A 21,751-nucleotide genomic window follows, 5' to 3' on the forward strand; every position below is an offset into this window, starting at 1 on the left:
TCTTTTTTCTACGTAAATCAGCCAATCTCAGTTTATTGTTGTCAGTCACCCAGTTGTGTCTGACTCTTTGCAACCCCGTGGACTGCAGCACAGTAGGCTTCCCTGTCCAACTCTGTCCCCCAGAGTTTGCTCTAACTTGTGTCCATTGAGTCAGTGATGCCGTCCAAGCATCTCATGCTCTGTTGCCCCTTTTCTTGCCCTGAATCTTTCCCAGCATCAGGGACTTTTCCAGTGAGTCAGCTGTTCGCATCAGATGACCAAAGTACTGGAGCTTCAGCTTCAGCTTCAGTCCTCCCAACGAGTATTCAGGGTTAAGTTCCATTAAAATAGATTGGTTTGATCTACTTGCTATCCACGGGACTTTAAGGAGTCTTCACCAGCTTGCAGTTAATATCCTTGACTGCCATCACACTCTGAAAGAGCAGCAGGAGGCAGAGTAGTAATTTTATCTTACAGTTTATAGGAGCCCTCCCATACGAGGTCTGTGTACAAGTACCTGTAAAGTGAGGCGCACGCACAGAAGTTACAAGTGTTGGACCTGGGGCTCACAGGGTTTCGGTGGCACGTCCAGAGTCACACACCTGTGAAGCACCCGAGCCCAAGGGCTCTGACTCGGGATTCTTTTCTGTACTAAACTGACCTAGATACAAGATGTCTTTTCTTTTTCTTTATTTGCTAATTCCAAAGACCTTTGTAAGTGTGTCAGGTTATAACATTCAAGCACTTCACAAGCTAGATATTTTCTTTCTCCTTTTTTAAAATTTTGTTTAATTGTAGTTTGTATATGGAATTAAGCAAATGACTTAAACAACCAGGCTAGGTAATACTCACAAGAAATAAACGTTAGGTATTTTCTAAAGTCAGATGATTTCCATAACTAATAGTAAATATTTAAGTATATTTTCATTGATTAGAGTTTTAGTATAACCAGATAAGCAGTTTGTAAAACAGACTTAAATTTAGTGTGTCTAAATCATCCCTAACAAATGGGCCTTAAGCATGTAAGATGTTCAGTATCACACATACCTAAGAAAAATGCAAATTAAAGCAACACTGAAATATTTTTCTAATCCATCAGATTGGCAAAGATTTAGAAGTTTGGTAATATGCTGTGTCGACAAGGTTGTGGCTAATCAAAAGCTACTCTCATTCACTGCTGGTGGGAATGTAAATTGTTAAACTTCAGCATAGGTAATTTGAAAGAACTCATCAAAATTATAAGTGAAAAACGGAGAAATTCCATTTCTTGAAATTTATCCTACAAATTTATTCTCACATTTGAGAAATGATTTGTACATGGTTGTTCATAGCATCATTAATGTAGTAGCAGAATACTGTCCATCACTGGAGATGGAGTAGCATAAGAAGGTCCATCAATAGGGAACTCATTAAAGAAATTATGATACATAAGTGCAATAGCAGTCAGTGCAGCTTACTAAAAAGGATATATGGCATGGAATAATCTCCATGACGTAATGTCTAGGGGGAAATAAAGCAGGATGTGCATCGGTGTATAAAACAGGAAGAAAGAAAGGATTTTGCTTACAAATGTGTAGACTCTTTGTAATGATACACAAGAAACATAACCTTAGGTGGATGAGGAAGACTTTTCACTCACTAACTTTTTATCTTTCTCCTACTATTGGTTGAACTATTTGAACCAAGTAAACTTATCTTAGTAAATTATTTCTAAATAAAAAAACTAAAAATAATAATTTTATCCATGAAACAATTGACATAGAAAAATGCTCACAAATATTAACATTTTAAAGGCAAAATATTGACAGTATCTACTTATCCTGATTATGAATTTTAAAATTGTAATTGTATGCATGAGGGAAAAGATTTTTTAAAGTATTACAGAAAGTTAATAATAAGGTCATGCTGGTTTGTGAGCTTAGGGACTTTTTTTTTCCCCTGTTTTTTTTCCCCCAAGTTTTCTTTGACATCTCAATGAGAAACAAAAAGGAAAAAAGCAAGTTCAAAACATATTTGTAAATTTGTAGATGAGTTGTCATTGTCCATATTACATGTACAAGGGAAAGAATGGAGAAAATTACAATTTCCATTGTTTTGTGAAAAGAAATCATAGTTTCATCTTTCACATGTTTTGCCTGTTGAAAAAACACTGAGGCTTTACCTGTGCTAGTAGTTTTATGTTAAACTGGAAATCAGTAAAGTGACCATATGTCCCAAACTACCTGGGGTAATCTTGGTTTCTGCTTGTTGTTATTAGTAACGGTGTCCCCTTCAAACCTCAAAAAGTGTGATTGCCCTCAGTGTAAAAGACAAGGTTATAGTTGACAGAAATCATGGGAAAATAAACAGGGCAGAGAAAGACAGGAATTAAAGACCCTGCTGAGAAGTTGAATTAGCTTTAATCTTCAGATTCTTCTTGATACTCACTCACTTATAACTGAGAGCTTCTCTGCTATAAATAAAAACATTCACAGCATAAACCTTATGTTACAGAATTTCAAGTGTTACTTTTAACTATAGGATAGAACTTAACGTATAAAGCACAAAGCTGGTGCATAACTAGCAAGTTTATATGACCTCAGTGGCAAGATGCTTAAGATCTTTAGGCTTCAATTTCTTCTGTAAAAATAGTATTGAATCAGAAGGTCTCCAAGTCCTTGCTAGCTCTAAAATAATAAATTCTTATATAAACCTTTTGCAGTATAACTATATGCCAACAATTGAGGTGGAAACAGCAAACTTAAAATTTTTGTTTCTCTTTTCTCTCCTCTCTTGAATGAAAGGTTTTTATCTGACAAGAAGCCTTGTAATGATTCTATTTTAAGGAGGATCCATTTGAATGCCCAAGATACAATCTTGGCTTTTGCTGTGTTTCTTAGTCAATTTTTATTAATATTTGAGGGGGGGGAGTACCATGTTAATTTTAGATCTTAATCGTTACAAAAGTACTTAGCATATACTTATTCTAAGTATGTGAACAAGAGAAAAAAGGAATGGTTTTGTTTATTGATCATAGGGTAGAGGTAGAAAATTTTGTTGAAATTCATTGTTAGAGATTTTCTCTTAAAAATGATGAAAAATAAACCTATAAAATGAACTGCTTTTGGGCTGTGTAAATTCATTAAATCTATCCTACTTTTCTTTGCTTGTTTAGGAAATGTGGGTTCATCCCCTAGATCCTCTGATTTAGTCAAATTAGCCCAAGAGTGCTGTTACCATAATAACAGGGGCATTGCAGCTCATGGAGTGAGAGTCCTAACTAATATAACTGTATCTTGTCAAGAAAAAGGTAAGTTTGATCAAGACTGATATTATGTATGAACTTTTAGATTGGCGTTTCACCAGAGCCCTGTTTGTATTTCGTTTTTTAATCCCCTATTATTTTTAGACTGTGTGCTTTTATCTGTTAGTCACCTCCTCCTGAATGTTCTTAGGGCAGATTTTCTCAAGGCTACTTAATTCTTTGGGAAAACAAAATGAGGACCTTGGGATCGGGAGTGCAGAACTGAAAGATTTTATGGAGCATTGCCCATCTCCTCCTATTGCTTTGCCTTTGCACCTGCGGTGCTAGGGATAGAGACTGCTTATAACTATCCGGTGATTATCAGTTTGTTCACTTGTTTAAAAAAAAAAACTAGAAAATTTAGGGGAGAAAAAGCATAGAAATTATTGAGAGGCTTAAGTAACCAGTAGTTTCACCTAGAGGGCAAATGAATTAACAGAGCAATGTGAATTAAATTGTCACTGAATTTATCTCTTGGTATGTATGGCATTAAACAACTTGCTTAGTCAAGAAGGATGTGCATAGAAAATAATGCATATATTTTTTGTATTCTTAATATCTTTTGACCTAAAGAAATTCATGCTGGTGTTCAAAAACAGGAATGCATTCTGTATGTTTCATCTGTTTCACTGCTTATTTTGATCTCTGTTAAGGATCAGCAGTCCCTCTTATCCCCACTAGGCTTCAGCACTGCTTGTGACTAGTACCTTTGTTTTCCCAGCACCTTGATCTTCACCAGACATTGTTTGCCAAGCTCTTACACTAACTCAAAAGGCATTTAAGTTGTTTGATCATTCTGATTTCAGTAACTCAATTTTTGGCATAGTAGTAAGTATTATCTAACCATGTAACACAGAAAATTGCTCTGTATTCTCAAAGCTGACATATATTAATATTAACCTAAATGTGGTTTTATATATATATACACACACAGAGAACTTTAGAGAAATTTTAGCTCAAAGGTAGTGAAAAGATGATACAGTATGGGTATTACATGAGACCTCTAAAGGGTTCGTTTCTTTATGATCTGACTTAAAACACTAGTAAGATGAAGTGGGATCTGGATTATTTCTAGAAAGCATTTCCACTTCAATGAGAAGGTTGCATCCTAGGTGAAAATGGGCCTGTCTAATGTTAGTCTAGTTTGGAAGACTGACGCACCCATGTCAGTCCATGGTTTGCTGTTGTTAGTATTTTGCTTAGCTAGGATGTTTTCTGTTTTCTTGTCCGAATGTTTTTTCTTCTTGTGCATCTGTGTGTGTGTATGTAATCTTCTCTACTTGACCATTAAAAACACAGTATTTTTCCTCTAGACCTTTTGGCACTGGAACAAGATGCTGTCTTTGGCCTGGAATCCCTCCTGGTGCTTTGTAGTCAAGATGATAGCCCAGGTGCTCAAGCCACCTTAAAGGTGAAAACATCAGCTATTTTAATATAATGCCTGTTTGGAAGTGTAGATTGGCAGTCTCTCTGTAAAGGGTCAGATAGTAAATATTTTAAGCTTTGCAGACAATGCACTCTTTGTCACAACTACTCAGTTCTACTATTATGGGGGAAAAAATAGCCATGGACAATTTTTTTTTTTTTAAGGGAAGGGTTAATGATATGACTGTGTTCTGGTAAAATTTTATTTGCGTAAACAGGCAGGATTTGGTCCAAGTGCAAGAGTTTGTCAGCCTCTGGCTTAAACAAATATTTGCCCTTGATCTTCACTTTCAAAGCTAGTATTTTGACTCTTGTTATTTCAAAAAATAGATGAAGTAAAAATTTGAGTTTGGCCTATTTTGCCATAAGTTGAAAGTGTTTATTCAGTTGTAATAGATATGTATGATGGTCCTAGATAATGTAAAGCAAAGTTAAACAGACAGAGCTCCTGTACTTTTGCAAGTTTTATAATCTGAGGTAACACTGATAAGGTCACAAAGAACTAATGAAATTACTGCAGCCCAACTCATAAATGTGTAAGTGTATATTAGTTTATACAGTATAGAAGCCCTAGTTTTAATCCATTTTCACCTAGCTATCATCTTAGAGATAGTTAAAAATTTTAAGGTGAAATGAGACTATTGTTGGAGTTAAACATGAAGTATAATAGTTGATGGCACAAAATAATTAAGAAAAGTAGGACTGGTAGAAATAAAAGGCTGTTAGATAGACACTGGAGAAAGTAAGAACTGTATCTTGTTTAAGGTATAGTTTGAGAAGAACCATAACTTATTTCAGCGTGTTAAGAAAGGGTATGATGTGGTTATAATGATGAATAATAAAGATGCTAGCGCTGTTAAATAGAACCTGATAATCAAGAGGTGATGAAGGAAACAGGCACCATGTGACTGGCAAATCCCCAGAATCCCTGTGGGACCACAGTACGTTTTTTGTGCCTGCCAACACATCAGTTTTGACTCTTCCTGGTAACTTTAGAGTTACTTTCTTTAAAGCTTCCCTTCGTACCTTCCAAATGTCACTAGTCCGCTTTCTATCCACCGCGCAGATTGCTCTGAACTGCATGGTGAAGTTGGCCAAGGGCAGGCCCCACCTCAGCCAGGCGGTGGTTGAGACCCTGCTGACCCAGCTGCACAGCGCCCAGGACGCTGCCCGCACCCTCATGTGCCACTGCCTGGCCGCCATTGCCATGCAGCTGCCCGTGCTGGGCGATGGGATGCTCGGCGACCTCGTGGAACTGTACAAGGTGATCGGGCGATCCGCCACAGACAGGCAGCAGGAGCTGCTGGTAAAGAGCCACTTTTCAAACCTCCTGTGGTTGAATGGGTTCTGGTCTAGGGAGGGTTATCAGTAATCCAGGAAGTCAGCAGATTAAAATAATTAGCTAAGACCAGGAGCATGCTGAAGTGAAAATAGGGTGGCGACCTGGAGCTTTTTGCTGTTTCCACTTTTGATATGGAAGGCCCTGTTTAGTTCACATGTAACACTGCTTTCTTCCTAAGCCCTGTCAAATCATCTTAGTGTACCCAAAGCCTTCAATCTGATATTTTTGCTTTATTACAAAGGACAAATGAAACTGAAGGGTTTTTTTCCCCCTCTTTTCTACAAAGCAAATAAATAATGAACCAAACCCTGTTTTGTCCTTCCAAAATATAAGTAAAATGACCTAGTGATATCAGTGACCATAAGAGGAATTAAATCAGTTCCTCTTTGCCAGTCCAGGACCTCTTTAGCTGTTGAGGATCCAGTTTAGGTTTCAGTACAGTCCTGGGGTTGGAAAAGGTACATACTTAGGAAAAAACCAGAGGTCATGGAAGTTGTGTAAAAATGTTTACTTGAAAGTTCTCCAGGGCTGAGAGGAGACTGCATGGTAAATAGGCATAAATTGGAATTAAGCCAAAGTAGCCTCTCCATATTGTTTGTGATCATCTGATTATATGGCTTGGGGAAACGCTTAATGAAATTACTTACTCAAGCCCATTTTATGTTTAATCCTGCAGGGGGCATTATGTAAAAGATCGCCCCCATCTCATCATTTGCTATCAGGAAAGGTTACCCTGATATCTTAAGTGGCAGTGGTCGTGGAAATCATGCATTTATCACAGTATGTATGGATCCTTGTATGTGTTGGCTTTGGAATACTGAGAAGCAGGTAGCCAAGTCTGCTTTTCATTAAAGCAACATTTTCAATTAATATTCTTTATCCCTTTTTTTTATTAGTACTATTTTAAAAACAACTTTAAAGTATGAAGCGAAATATTCAAAAACACATCAGGAATAATATGATGAGAGGTCTTGCCTCCGTCGCCTAGTTTAAGAAAAAGGTGTTGCTAGTACAGTTGACTTGTACCCACCTATTATCTCCCTGATGGTGTCGTCGTCCTTCCTATTAGGATGGGTAACCACTACCCCGAAACTGGTATTTGTCATTCCCATACATGTTGTTCTATATTTACTGCTTTAGTGTGTATCCTAACTGATATGCAGCATTTTTTGTATGTTTTAACTTTATATGTTATCGTACATGTAATCTTTTGCATTTTGCCTCTTTTATGTGAATCTATATTGATTCTATATTGATAAGAGTATTTTTGGTTTATCCATTTCACTGCCCTATAGTTTTTCATTGTGTGATTGTATTAATATCATAGTTTATCCATACTAATCGGCATTGTTTTTAATTATTTGCTGTTATACACAGCGTTCTGAGTAATGGAGTAAAGTGGAAATTTAGTAAGTGTCAAAGGAAGACAAATGTTGTTCTTTTTCAGTAGGCTCTAATTAGTTTTTCGCCCTTCTGGGTAGAGTTATCTATAACATTGGGTAGAGTTAACGATTCTCTTGACTTTGTTCTTGCTCGGTGTTAGGTGAGCTTGGCCACTGTGATTTTTGTAGCCAGCCAGAAAGCACTGTCTGCTGAAGTAAAGGCAGTAATAAAGCAGCAGCTTGAAAGTGTTTCCAATGGATGGACCGTCTACCGAATTGCCAGACAGGCATCCCGAATGGTAGGTGCTGTCCTTCTGCGGGAACTGGGTGGGTGAAACGGGCAGGTTACGGACCTCTAGGTTGTGTGATTGTTACTGCTAGTCAAAACTAAAGATGAAGGTGGAAGTACTTTTTAGTCACGGGATTAAAAGATGATGAAGGAAAGGACCTAATTTTTAACATATACACATGAGAACAATGTATAGGTTGTTATGGAGAAGTTCCACGGGAATCCCCAAAATAGGAGCTTTCCGGCTACAGGCTGTTAGCAGCACTTTCAGTTTACCCTGTGCTCTCGGAAACACAGCTCCTTCCCACTCATGTTCCTCTCCTCCCCTTTCAGCTTCCCACATCTTTTTTCCCTTTTTCTCCCCCACCTTATCATTCTTACACTGGGCAGGACGGTGAGCATCCCTCGCCCCCAGGCATTAACAGGCATTCACATCCCCTCTCAGCTCCCTTCCTCTCTGTAGATCATTTCCAGAGGGCACAGTAATACTTGATGGAACTTAACTGGACTTCTGCCCACCCCACTAAATAGCTCACACAGAAATGACATACAATAAGGATTTATACCTTCTAAATCTTGAACTAGAATTCTAGACCCGGGTTATAGATAGCGCCATTCATTTTCTCTTTGGAGCTGTTTTGGTACAGAACTTGAGGCATTACGTTACATAAAAGCAGCTCAGCATATTTTCTCTGAAGAAATACTTTGATGGAGTCTCACACAGTTATATAATATGAGGAATGATTGCTAAAACTTATCCAGGGTTTGAATTTCTCTTTTAGCTGCTACATCAACCAATTCAAGTGTAAGAATCTCATCATGCCCCTCCATTTCTGCCCCGCCCCCCCACTTTTTTTTTTTTTTTAGGGTAATCATGACATGGCCAGAGAGCTTTATCAGAGTTTGCTGACTCAGGTTGCTTCAGAACATTTCTACTTCTGGCTGAATAGTTTGAAGGAGTTCTCACATGCAGAACAGTGCCTCACTGGGTTACAAGAAGAGAATTATAGTTCAGCACTTTCTTGCATTGCTGAGTCTTTAAAATTCTACCACAAAGGGATTGCTTCCTTAACAGTAAGTCCGCTTAATTCTCCTTTGGTGACGATGACTTGTGAGAATGGTTTCTCTTTTCTTTTTGGGCTATTCTCTTTCAGCCTTGAAAATTTTGCTGATACACATGTATTTGGCAGTATTAAAATGATGAATAGGACCTGGAAGTAGATCATTAACCCCTCCCTCACTTTTTACTGTTCCTAGAGATGCACATTTATCATTTTATTTGTATCAAGTATCAGGTACACATGTGAAGAGGATTGCTGAATCCATGCAGGAGGGATAAGTGGAGGTGGGATCCTCCCTTTCCAGACTCCTATGAGTAAGACCCCAACCTGGATCACTACTGTTGTCAAATGTAAACCCTCCACCCCGTCTCATACCTGGCAGCTACTTGCCTGAGTTTCTTATTTTGTAAATAAAGAAGAAATTATCTAGGATGCCAGTATCTCACCTTTTATCCCTCTGTGATGTCTTCCCATTCCAAATTAACAATCAGCATTTTTTTTGCCAAGAAAGAAAGAGGGGTGCAGAGAGCAGATCCTTAACATTTCCTTGAAACCAGTTCTGTTCCTTAAGTAAGTACCTGCTCCCTAAAATGTGCATTATCTATATTAATACAAGGACTTTTTCCCCTTAAGAGTAGAGTTTGTGTAATCACCGTTAAAGATGTTTAAAGTATTGTCACTTGACTTTAAAAATTGTATGTATTTAGATGGGGCCATAAAACTTTTGGTACCTGTTTTATATTCATCATATAATCTAAAATATTTTTGATGGTGGGCCATTCAAAGAGAAATGTTGCAAACAGAACAGAGAACAAACAGATGTCACAAAAGAGACAGACTGTTCAGCTAACTGGTGCATACCTTTTGAGGAACGATTTTAGGGGGCTGGGATTGATGGACTGCTATTTTAAAACAGGAATACAGGAGTGGCTCCCCTCCATTTTAAGGGGTAGCATTGACTTCTGTGGTTCCCTTCCCTTGATTATCCTGGGAAAAGACCGTCGTTACCTATATCAGGCTAATAAATACCTCAGAAAATCTAAAAGTACTGTTACTGACTCTGGTCAGTAGAGTTATTTCATTTTTTAGTTGATGTGGAGCAGAAAATTGTCAATCATTTAGTACAGTGAATGATAGGAACTGTGGTATAGGCTAGCAAAATAGTAAGGCAGGTAGAATTAATATTATGAAAAAAATCTTGTTGAATACTTAATAGTCTTTTAACGATTTGTGTGGTATATGTGTTTAATGAGGTTTGGCAGTAATTAAGAAGTGAATTCCGATATAGGAAGAAAGCAGCCAATTGACAAACAAAAGAACCTTGTCTTAGCCTCTGTTCTGCAATTAACACTTTGTGACCTAAGGCAGGTTATTGATCTTCAAATCATCTTTTGAAATGGAGTTCCTTTATTCAGCAAACTGTAAGCACTTGCTATGTGCCAAACCGTGTTTTGAGGATAAAAGAATAAGGAAATAATTCTTCACTTGAGAATAGTCTCAAGAGGAAGGAAGTATAAACCTTGGCAATCATTTGGAACTTCTCACATTTCTGATTATAAATACCATACTATCACGGTTTTGGGCTTTTTTTTCTTTTAAGAGTTTTAGAAAATTTGTTTATTTGACAAGTATGGATTATGATGATAGCTTTCTGTCTTTTTAACAGAGATGATTTGAGCATGTGCTTAATCGCTCGGTCATGTCCAACTCTTTGCGACCCCGTGCACTGTAGCCCCCAGGCTCTTCTGTCCATGGGATTTTCCAGGCAAGAATGCTGCAGTGGGTTGCCATGCCCTCCTCCAGGGGATCTTACCAACCCAGGGATCTAACCGTGGTCTCCCACACTGCAGGCGAATTCTTTACGTCTGAGCCACCAGGGAAACCCAAGAATACTGGAGTGGGTAGCCTGTCCCTCCTCTAGGGGAACTTTCCAACCTAGGAATCGAACTGGGGTCTCCTGCATTGCAGGTGGATTCTTTATCAGCTGAGCGACCAGGGAAGCCTAATTGTCCTTTTGCTCCTTGACACATGAATGATCTAATTTGAGGTTGTCAGCTATGATGATTATGCTTTTCAAACCTTCTTCAGCCAAACTAAGCAGAAGTTAAGAATTCTGTGCTTGCTGGATGTGCTATAGCAATGTTGGCTGTCTGATTTCCCAGTAAAGTGATTAATGATAGTTACCTTGCTTCTTAGGAATAAAATTCATAAAAAGTGTTTGTATCAGCTTTCTGTGCTATGTAACAAATTACCATGAATTTAGTGGCTTAAAACAGCACCCTTTTATTATTTATCGTTTTACCGTCTCCATGAGTCAGAAGTCCAGGCACGACTTAACTGGGTGCCCCGCTCATGGTGTCACAGGGCTGCGGTCAGGGTGACAGCCACGCCCAGTCTGCGGCTTGGGTGCAGGGCCCCCTTGTAAACTCCTGTAACTGTTGGCAGGACTCATGTCCTCACAGCTGTGAGACTGTGGAAGCCTCAAGGCCAGAAGGAACATCTCTTACCTTCAAGATTTTGTTTTAATGGACTCACCTGATGAGGAGTGATCTACCCAGAATAATCTCCCTTTTGATGAATAAAAAGTCAGATCATTAGGGACCTAAATTACATCCTCACAATCTGTTACTTTTTCCGTGTTCCATTAGTCAGAAGCAAGTTACAGGGTCTGTCCACACTGTAAGCGAGATTGCACAAGTTGTGGAGACTGGGATGGGAGTGGGAAAGCATGATTAGGGGAACCATTTTAGCAATCTGCCTACAGGCGGTGGGTCTTTATTTTTTATTTTATTAAATATTGAAGAAGTATGATATCTATATATTATGTAGGGTGTATAAAGATATCAGATATCCAAGTATACCTAGCACTCAGTTTAGGAAATGGGACATTACCATAGCTTTTAAAATCCGTGTGTGCCCCTCCATGCTTCTGTACCTTTTCTACCTTACAAAGGTAACCATCATCCTGAATCTGTACATTTTTAATATGCTTTGCTTTTAAACAAGATACTGTTTTATGTTGCTTGATTTTGAATTTTATGTGAAAAGAAATCATGTGTTTTCTTCCGACTTGTTTTGGTTATCTAAATTATATTCCTAAGATTCATCCATCTTGTTCCATAAAGTTATAGGTCAGTTTCACTGCTGTATATGTCAGTTTATTTTAATGTTGATGGAAATTTTGATTTTTTCCCTTTTTTTTTTTTTGCTGCTAAACCATTACTGCTGTGAATGTTCTTGGACATATTTTGATGCACCTATGAAAAGATTTCTCTAGGACACTGATTTTAAACTGGGGATGATTTTAGCTCCATTTAGCAATGTCTAGAGTTGTTTATGGTTATCACAACTAGGTGTTAACTGGTATTTAGTGGATAAAGGCCAAAGATACTTCTAAACATCCAACAGAACACAAGACAGCTCCCCTCAAGATTTGAGAATTATTCCAAAATATCACTAGTATGCTGAGGTTGAAAACCCTTCTCTGGGGCAGTATACCTCAGTCAAAACTGTGTATCTGCCCCCTGCTCCAGTTTAGAAATATGTGAGGATGTTTCTGTTTGTCCCAGTGATAGAGTGGTTGGAGAGACTTCTGCTGGCCTAATGGTCATTGACTGGAGATGCTGAATTTTCTGAAATGCTGAGGATTTTCCTGCTCCTATTAAAAGATACTGATCTAAAGTACTACCTTGAAGTAGAATTGCATAAGTTATATGCATCTTCAGTTGACTAGCTGATACCAGGAGTTTTTCCATAGTGGTTTTAAATTTACAGTATTTCCAGCAGTGTATAAGAGTTCTTGTTACTCTACATTTCCCCTCTTGGTATGTTCTGGAAGTTATGATTGGAGTTGTTAATACAATTAAACTTTATATATCTACATATTTGAGTTTTGCTTAATATAGAACATACTATTAGTTTCAGATGTGCAATAAGATTTGATATTTATATCTGTTATGAAATCACTACAGTAAGTATGGTGATAGTTAAAATCTATCACATATATAGTTACTAATTTTTTTTTCTTGTGAAAAGGACTTTTAAAATGTACTATCTTAGCAACTTTCAAATATTCAGTATAGTATTTTTAAAACTTGTTTTTTCTTCCAGTTTTATTGAGATGTAATTGACATAAAACACTAAGTTTAAAGTGTACAACATGATGATCAACATACATCACGAACTGATTATCATAATGGGGTTAGTGACCATCCATCGTCTCATGTAAATAGAACATTAAAGAAATAGAAAAAATAGCTTTTTTTCTTGTGGAGAAAACATGTAGGATTTACTCTCTTGACTTTCATATATATCATACACCAGTGTTAGTTGTCTTTATGTACATTTTTTCCTTAGAACTTATGTATAACTGGAATTTTGTACCCTCGACTACCTTCTTTCAGTTCTCCGACCACCCCCACCCCCAGTATTCCACCTCTGGTAGCCACAAATTTGATCTGTCTATGAATTTGTTTTTCTGTTGATTTGTTAAGTATAATTGACCTACAAAACTCAGTTCCTAATACACAACACACTGATTCAATGTTTGCATATATTTCACAATGGTACCGTGATAAGTCTAGTTGGCATCTGTCACCGTAAAAATATATTACATAATTATTGGCTGTATTTCTCATATGGTGCATCACATTATCTGTGGCTCATTTATTTTGTGTCTGATAGTTTGTACCTCTTAATCTCCCTTGCATGTTTCATCTTCCCACCCTCTTCCCCTCTGGTAACTGCCTCTTCTCTCTGTGACTCTGTTTCTGTCCAGTTATGTTTACTCATTTGTTTTGTTTTCTAGATTCCATTTATAAGTTAAATCATACAGTATTTGTTTTTCTCTGTCTGACTTTTTTCACTTAGCCTAATATCCTCTAGATCCATCGGTGTTGTTGCAAATGACAAGATTGCCTTCTTTTTTTTATGGCTAATATTCCATTGTGTATATTTATGCCACATCTTCTTTAATCATTTGTCTATTGATGGGAACTTAAATGCCTTCCATATCTTGGCTGTTGTAAATAATACTGCAGTGACCATACGGTTACATATATCTTTTTGAATTAGTGTTCTTGTTTTCTTTGGGTAAAAACGCAGAAGTGAAATTTGCTGGATCTTGTAGTAGTTCTACTTTTAATTTTTTGAGGACCCTTCATGCTATTTTCCATAGTGGCTGCACTAGTTTGCATTCCCGTCAGGAGTGTATAGTGTTCACTTTTCTTCACATCCTCTCCAACACTTGTTACCTCTGGTCGTGATGATAGCCATTCTGACATGTGTGAAATGATATCTCATTGTGGTTTTGATTTTCATTTCCATGATGATTAGTGATGCTGAGGCCATCTATGTTTCTTCTTTAGAAAAATATCTATTCAGAGCTCGGCCTATTTTTTAATCAGTTTTTTTTTTTTTTAAAACTATTGAGTTGTATGAGTTTTTAAATGTATTTTGGATATTAACCCCTTATTAAATATATGATTTGCAAATATTTCCTTCCACTCAGTAGGTTGCCTTTTCATTTTGTGTATTCTAAATACCAGTCTTTTGTAGGTAATATGAGTTGCAAATATCTTTTTATTCACAATCACTCTAAGAAATGTTTTCCCTTCAAGTCACTACCTTCACCTTTCTCTACAGAAATCACTTTTGGTTTCTAAAATTATAAATTAGTCTTGCCTTATTTTTTCATTATCATTTAAGAAATCATGCAGTATTAGACTTTTGATTCTAGCTTCTTTACTCAGATTTATATTTGTGTGATACAGTAATGGTTTTTGTTACATATTGCATTAGTTTGTTAATTTCATTTTATCGTGATATTCTTTTGGATGACTGTTATAACAATCTATCTTTTTTTTTTTTTTATTAACATTTGAGTTATTTCCAGGATGGGGCTATTTAAAATAATTTGACTATGAACTTTCTTTGCACATCTTTTGGTAGAAGTGTGCCTATTTTCTGGATGGTAGTACTGTGTTGTAGGATATATTTTAAGTTCAGATTTAATAAATACTGCCAAAAAGTTGTCTGTGGTGGTTTCCAGTTTATACTCCTATCAGTATAAGTGCCTTTTGGGGTTCACAGTACTTCTTGAATATATGGCTTGATGACTTTGGTCAGTTATGGAACATTTGCCATTATATCTTCAGCCAGTGACTCCAAGTACCCCTTGTTTGTTGGTCCTTTAATGAACCGGAACCTGGTGGTCCCCAGAGTAAGAGAGAGAAAGAGGCCGATATCCCCTGGTTTACGCAGGAAGCCGATAGAGCCCTGTTCTTAGGGCTCGCGCTGCTGCACGTGGGCACCAGGCGCCCTCTCGAGTGGGTGAAGGCGCAGTGCACCTTCTCGAGAGGGTCTTAGAAGCCCAGGCAAGAAAGTGAGCTCAGGGGGCCTCCGCGCTCCAAGGAATTAGCCAGAAATAGAGAGAAAGACAAAAAAGAAGGAATAGAAAGAAAGAAAGACACGGGGACTAAAGCTCTGATGGTGCAAAGGTGTTTTTAATCAACATGGCGTGGGCATATATACTGTCTTACAAGGTGGTTATTCTCAGCAAAGACAAAGATTAAAATTCCAGACTTACAAAACATAAGATGATCCCTATCAGAGAGAGAGTTGCAAACAATCACCTTTTACCATTTGGCTCATAATAAGGAAGAGGGTACTTATCACTATAATGAGAAATGCCTGGTTTCCTCAGCCCTGGGAAAGGCGTGCCTTTCCTCTTAATTCCTGAATATTCAGGAATCAGTAAGGGCCAGAGGGTTCCTGACAGATCCAAAACAGCACACAGGAAGCCTTTTGTTAAATGCTTCCTGACATTTGTTAATTCCTTTTCCAGATCTCATGTATCTCTTCATTCTCTTCTGTATATTCTACTTTTTTAAATCTCTCCATACCTTAGCTCAATATTTTCTTCTGGTCTGTCTTCCATTCCCATAATTCTCACTTACATTGTGTCTAATTGATATATTGAACTCATTCATTAAGTTCTTAATTTCATTTATTGTGTTTTTCCAGTTTCAAAATTTCCATTTGATTGTTTTATATTTTGTAGTTCTTGTTTAGGATCCTCTGTCTTGTCGTTGAAATTCTTTAATATGCTAATTATAGTTACCTTGAAATTCATATATGTCCATTATCTGAATCTATTACAGTTTGTGTCTTTGACCCTTTTCCCCCTCTTGGTTTGAGGAATTTTGTCTTTGTTGTATGCTCAGTTATTTTTAGTTTAGTTTTGGACAGTGTGTGTGAAAGTTATACTAATTATATTATCTTTGCTTTTGGAGGAGAGTTAGGCTATGGGCAAGTTACTTAATCCAACCAAGGATTGAGCTGATTCAAAGCTAAGCTTCAGTTCTTGGAAGAATCAGTCTATTTTTGGTTCTCCTGACTCCTAGAGTATAGCTCTTTGAAGTTACAGACAAAAGCCTGAAATGTTTTCTACAGCCCTCTTCTTAGTTTTGTGAGATTGATGAAAGCTCTGTTCAGCTTCTCTGACTCCTGGTAGCAGATTTAATTTGAAAATTAACAGATGTCACCAAATGTCAGTCTTACCTCCTTGAATTACCCACCTCTCCGTGATTTTGGTTTCTTGTTGCTTATAGCTATTCAGTGTTTTCAGATAGATGTTTATAACATTTTATTCATTTTTCCATTTATTCTTAACAGGTGGGCTGGTTTAAGACTATTTAGTCTAGCATTGCCTTAAGCTTGGCTTATTCTTTCAAAAACTGAGCTTGTATTAAGTGAAATACAGTCCCAAGAAGACAAATATTGTGATTCCACTTAACTGAAAGTGGTCAGATCCATAGAAACTGTTATACCCGATGTCCGAATCCCCGAGCGGGAAGAGAGAAGGCTTCCAAGACAATGCAACTCGCAAAAAAAGGGAAGTTTATTACTGACTCGAGCCAGGGCCTTCTGCCTCACCCATCACAGTGGTGCAGGGTCAGAAAAAGCCCTGAGCCCAAGCTGTTACGCAAATTTATAAGATATGCATAAGCAATTAGTAGCTGGCTTAAGCGGATTGGTTACATGTTTGCAAAGCAATTCTATTGGTACAGACTTTCGCGGGCTTTCTCAAACCTGGGCGTTCGCGGGCTTTTCAGCTCTCCCTTTGTTTCTTACTGGGCGCATATTGATTGGCTGGCTCCAGGTTACCTGATGGGGGTAGGGAATCTTACCATTTCGGGGAAAGCTAAAACTTAGGTCCAGGCTGCCTGTCATGGTATTAACCCTGGCAGCCTCACAGAAACAGAAATAGATGGAGAAGGAAATGGCAACCCATTCCAGTAATCTTGCCTGGAAAACCCCATGGACAGAGAAGCCTGGCAGGCTACTGTCCATGGGGTTGCAAGAGTCAGACACGATTTAGCAACTAAACCATCCACCACCACAAAGTGAATATATGCCTAGAGATAACATGTGAAAAGGATATTTGCCATATACTAGCGGAGAAGGCAATGGCACCCCACTTCAGTACTCTTGCCTGGAAAATCCCATGGACGGAGGAGCCTGGTAGGCTGCAGTCCATGGGGTCCCTAAGAGTTGGACAAGACTGAGAGACTTCACTTTCACTTTTCACTTTCATGCATTGGAGAAGGAAATGGCAACCCACTCCAGTGTTCTTGCCTGGAGAATCCCAGGGACGGCGGAGCCTGGTGGGCTGCCATCTATGGGGTCGCACAGAGTCGGACACGACTGAAGTGACTTAGTAGCAGTGGCAGCAGCTAGTTTTTTGGGGGGAGGGTGGGAGTCAAGGAAGACCTGGGGTTATTTTGTCATCAACTTCCATTTTATACTTATTTATAGTGACCATTATTTTTACTAATACTATAAAACTATGAAAAATGAATAAAATACTAAAAGTTAAAAAAAAAAAGAAAGTAAGATGGTGGTTACTAGGGGCTTTAAGTCCATCATTTACACTGTGGTTCACTCTTGGTTGTTCCGTGTTCTTTATCACAATGTATATAAATATTTTAAACTGAGTTTATCAAGTAGCTTTACTTTCAGCCACGTTGGGAGTTTTTTTTTAAACTGATCCATGTAGAAATGAGGATATGAACCACAAGGCAGAAATTCTGTGAAGCAGTATTATATGTGTGTTTAACAAGATTTAACTCTTACGTTCAGGCTTTCTTTTTTTTTTTTTTTTTTTTTGAGAAAGAAGTGCCAACCCACTCCAGTATTCTTGCCTGCAGAATCCCACAGATGGAGGAGCCTGGTGGGCTGCAGTCTATGAGGTCTCACAGAGTTAGACATGGTTGAAGTGACTCAGCACTAGCACTTAGGCTTTTTTAAAAACAATCAAGAGAGCAAAAAACAAGAATGAAGAAAAAAATAGCTATTTCAGTAACGGGGAAGCAAAATAACAGTTTAAATAGTGGGCAGTTTTTCTCAATTAGCTTGTACCCCAGAGTGAGCAGTAGAGGAGACCTTTGAGTTTGCTGTTTTTTCACCTATGTTAAATTTACTAGAGATGATTCTTTCTTGAGGAATTTTCAAGAATAATTGTGATTATATACAATTTTTGCTTTACCTGCTGACTTTAGAACCCACTTCTGTTTAAGCTTTAGCCCCAGCATAAAGAAAAGTAAATAATATTCCTTTTATTTCTCATTGGCATTGTTCATTGTGCTATAGTCTAAATTTTACTTTTATGTTTTTCTGTCTTTCATGGATGACACTACCTTTTTAAAGTCATTGACCTCTAGCACAAGTTTAGCCTTTCTGTATTGTTTCTGAACATGCGTACTGTATCTAGTGTATTTTTCCTTCAGTATACCACAGTCTAAGATGCACAATAACTTTCAAAGCTGCCGTCTTATGTCATCAATCAAATATTTCTTGTTAGTCAGAAATAAATCCAGGCTAACAGTAAATCTTTCTCATTATAACTACATCTTTCTTTGCTCTCAGTTTTATAATGACTGTTAGGACAATGTTGCAATTTTTTTTTTGCCTCATAAGATAGTCTGCACTGTATGTAACAGTATCATATACACCTACTTGTATCTCTGACCCTTCTAAAGTTACTGAAAAGCAATAAATTAAAAATAGCAAGTAGGAACATAAGAGGCAGAGGAAAGGAGAATTTATCTTCCTGTAAAAGCAAATCAGATATCCAAGAAATTAAAAACAATTGATATAGTCTCTTTTACATCCAAATCTGTACTGTTTCACAGTTAGAACAAAACATCCCAAAAGTTTGAAAAGCACAGAATTCGATACATTGATTACAGTTATTATCTCTAGCTTATATAATTTTATATAGACGTAGCTTTGCAGTTGAGAGGGATACTATAGCAAGTGTATATTGTCATAAAGGATATAGGAAGTGGCTGTTTCCTAGAGTAAAATACAAATGCTGCCAAGTAATAAAACTTAACCATTTGACACTTAAAACTAGAGAGAGCCTCACAGAGGTCAATATGTGATACTTGGCCAGACGTATAATATTACAATTTAATTCTGAACCTCAAGTCACATACCTTAAGGTTCCAGAATTGAAAATTTAAAGTTCCAGAATTAAGCAGGCTCTCCAGTAAAAGAATAGTATGAGATACTAAGAAACAGCATCCGCATGTTTTAAGTGAGTCATGTCAGAGAAGAAAATTAATTTCATTGTACTTTCTTTGTTGTTAAATTAATGTATTTTTAATATGCCTTTTGTTGAAAACACCATGCTAGGTTCTCCCCTAGCACAGTTGATAAACAGTTAAAGGTTGTCTTAGTTCTGTGTCTACACTGACTTGATTTACATTCTTTGCCTCCTTTGCCTAGCTGATGCTGCTCTTTGCCGTTCAAGACTTACCCCTGACTCTTCTCCATTCTCATTGAAACTTGTGTGTTATAACCTGTTCGTTGGTGGCCTTCATGTGCATTCTAAATGTCTAATGAGAAATTCTTTTTAAAATTAATCTGGGCTTGAGACTTTCTTGTGGTCCAGTGGTTAAGAGTCTGCCTGCCAATGCAGGGGACCAGGTTTGGTCTCTGGTCTGGGAAGGTCCCACATGCCACGAGGCAACGAAGTCTGTGCACCATAGCTCCTGAGCCAGAGCTCTGGAGCCCACCCATGAGCTGCAACTGTTGAAGCCTGTGAGCCCTAGAACCCGTACTCTGCAACGGAAGCCCCCAGTGAGAAACTCGAGCACCACAACTAGAGGTAGCCCCTGCTCGCCACATCTTAGAGAAAGCCCATGTGCAGCAATGAAGACCCAATGAAGCCAGAAAGAAATAAATTTTTAAAAGTTAATGAATAAGTAAAATAAAGTGGACCTGGACTAGTCATGGAAGAAAGCAGCCATGAGGCAACATGCTTTGTTTGTTGTTGTTGAAACTGCCTTTATACTATGTTTAAAATATAATCCAGAGCTTTGCCTGTAGCTTGCAGGCCCCTCATAATCTGGCTGTGCCTTGCCTCAGCTCTACCAGCAACATGCTTTTTAAGCAGTGACTGTCTAACAGTATATTTCTCCTGCCCTTGCCTTCCTTTTCTCCCCACTCCCACCTTTTAAAAGTTCTGCTAATGATTCCAGCATGAAAATTTCAGGTTGGAAAGGTAGGAATATAATAAGGGAATCTGGGGAGAGTGCTAATGTCCATGAAGCATCCTTTATATGGTATCTTACTGCTGATGGTCTAGCTGGTCCATGTGTTATAAGGTCTTTGCAAATGTAGGAAGGAAGGATCCTCAGTGTTGATGGAACCTAGATTTTCAGAGTTGCCACAAATAACAATGTCTTCCTTTATATTATGTCCTCTCGTTATAGGTGTTTAACCATCACTGTTAGAATTATTGGTCTTTTGCACAGACTATGACAAATACTTTGCTCTTCATCATCTTCCTTTTATGTTTACTTCGTCTTAAATATCTTTTTTTTTTCATTCCCCAGGCTGCCAGTACACCACTGAATCCTTTAAGTTTTCAGTGTGAATTTGTAAAGCTCAGGATTGACCTTCTACAAGCCTTCTCTCAACTTATCTGTACTTGTAATAGCCTCAAGACGAGCCCCCCACCTGCAATCGCCACGACAATTGCCATGACCTTAGGGAATGACCTTCAGCGGTGTGGTCGCATCTCCAATCAGGCATGCCTTAACTTTATTTTCAGTGCAGTTTTTATTTATACTTTAGAGGTTTTTGAGGTTAGTTGTGAGGTAAAAAAAAATTCTGAAATTTAGAAATCAGTGGTTTGACTTATCAGCAACAGCAAATGCTTCTAAACTCATCTGCCTTGCAAAACACAAGCTATGAAAGCTTATTATAATGAGAAAATGATTAATGATACCTCACTCCATGCTATATATTTATATAAAGAGAAAGGACATACATTTTAAAGAAACTTTGGGATGTTCATAGCTATTATTTTAGTAGAACTTTGAAGAAGCTAAAAGTGCAATAGTTTTTGTTTCTATACATGGTATGTAAATTATTATAATCTTATGCCCATTTGTGGTTTCATTTGCCACCTTTGTTAATTCTCAACAGTTTATAAAACTGAGTGAATTGAAAATGAAAAAGAGTTAAAGTATTTTTTGCATTTTTTAATTGAGAATTTTTTTCTTAGGTTTCGGTTCTTGTGTTATTTACACAATAATGATAGCATGTTTGTTTATTTATCATAATTGATACTTTTCCTTCTTTATAGATGAAGCTGTCCATGGAAGAATTCCGAAGCCTTGCTTCCCGATATGGGGATCTTTATCAGGCATCTTTTGATGCTGATTCGGCAACTTTGAGGAACGTAGAACTGTATCCTAAACTTGCCTGATATTTCTTGTTCATTGGAAGTATTCTTTTATTTTTTTTGGAAGTATTCTTTTAAATGTAAATACTTCAGATATGCTTAACTAAAATATATGTTAGATAACCCTACAGATTTTCTATGTGAAAGTCACTCAGTCATGTCCGACTCTTTGCAACCCCATGGACTGTATAGTCCGTGGAATTGTCCAGGCCAGAATACTGGAGTGGGCAGCC

At 37.6% G+C, this 21,751-nt stretch overlaps 1 protein-coding gene across 1 annotated transcript in view; it reads left to right on the forward strand.

The window, feature by feature from the left end:
- Nucleotides 1-21,751, forward strand: part of INTS7 (integrator complex subunit 7) — an 81,616-nt gene that overhangs the window by 43,365 nt on the left and 16,500 nt on the right. Inside the window, exons 9-15 of the mRNA XM_065936253.1 lie at nt 3,134-3,268; nt 4,576-4,673; nt 5,754-5,993; nt 7,573-7,710; nt 8,568-8,774; nt 20,665-20,859; nt 21,420-21,523. Of these exons, the coding sequence (XP_065792325.1) occupies nt 3,134-3,268; nt 4,576-4,673; nt 5,754-5,993; nt 7,573-7,710; nt 8,568-8,774; nt 20,665-20,859; nt 21,420-21,523 (1,117 nt within the window). The remainder of the gene's footprint in view (nt 1-3,133; nt 3,269-4,575; nt 4,674-5,753; nt 5,994-7,572; nt 7,711-8,567; nt 8,775-20,664; nt 20,860-21,419; nt 21,524-21,751) is intronic.

The sequence above is a fragment of the Muntiacus reevesi genome, chromosome 5, assembly GCF_963930625.1.
Source record: "Muntiacus reevesi chromosome 5, mMunRee1.1, whole genome shotgun sequence".
Taxonomy (NCBI): Eukaryota; Metazoa; Chordata; class Mammalia; order Artiodactyla; family Cervidae; genus Muntiacus; species Muntiacus reevesi.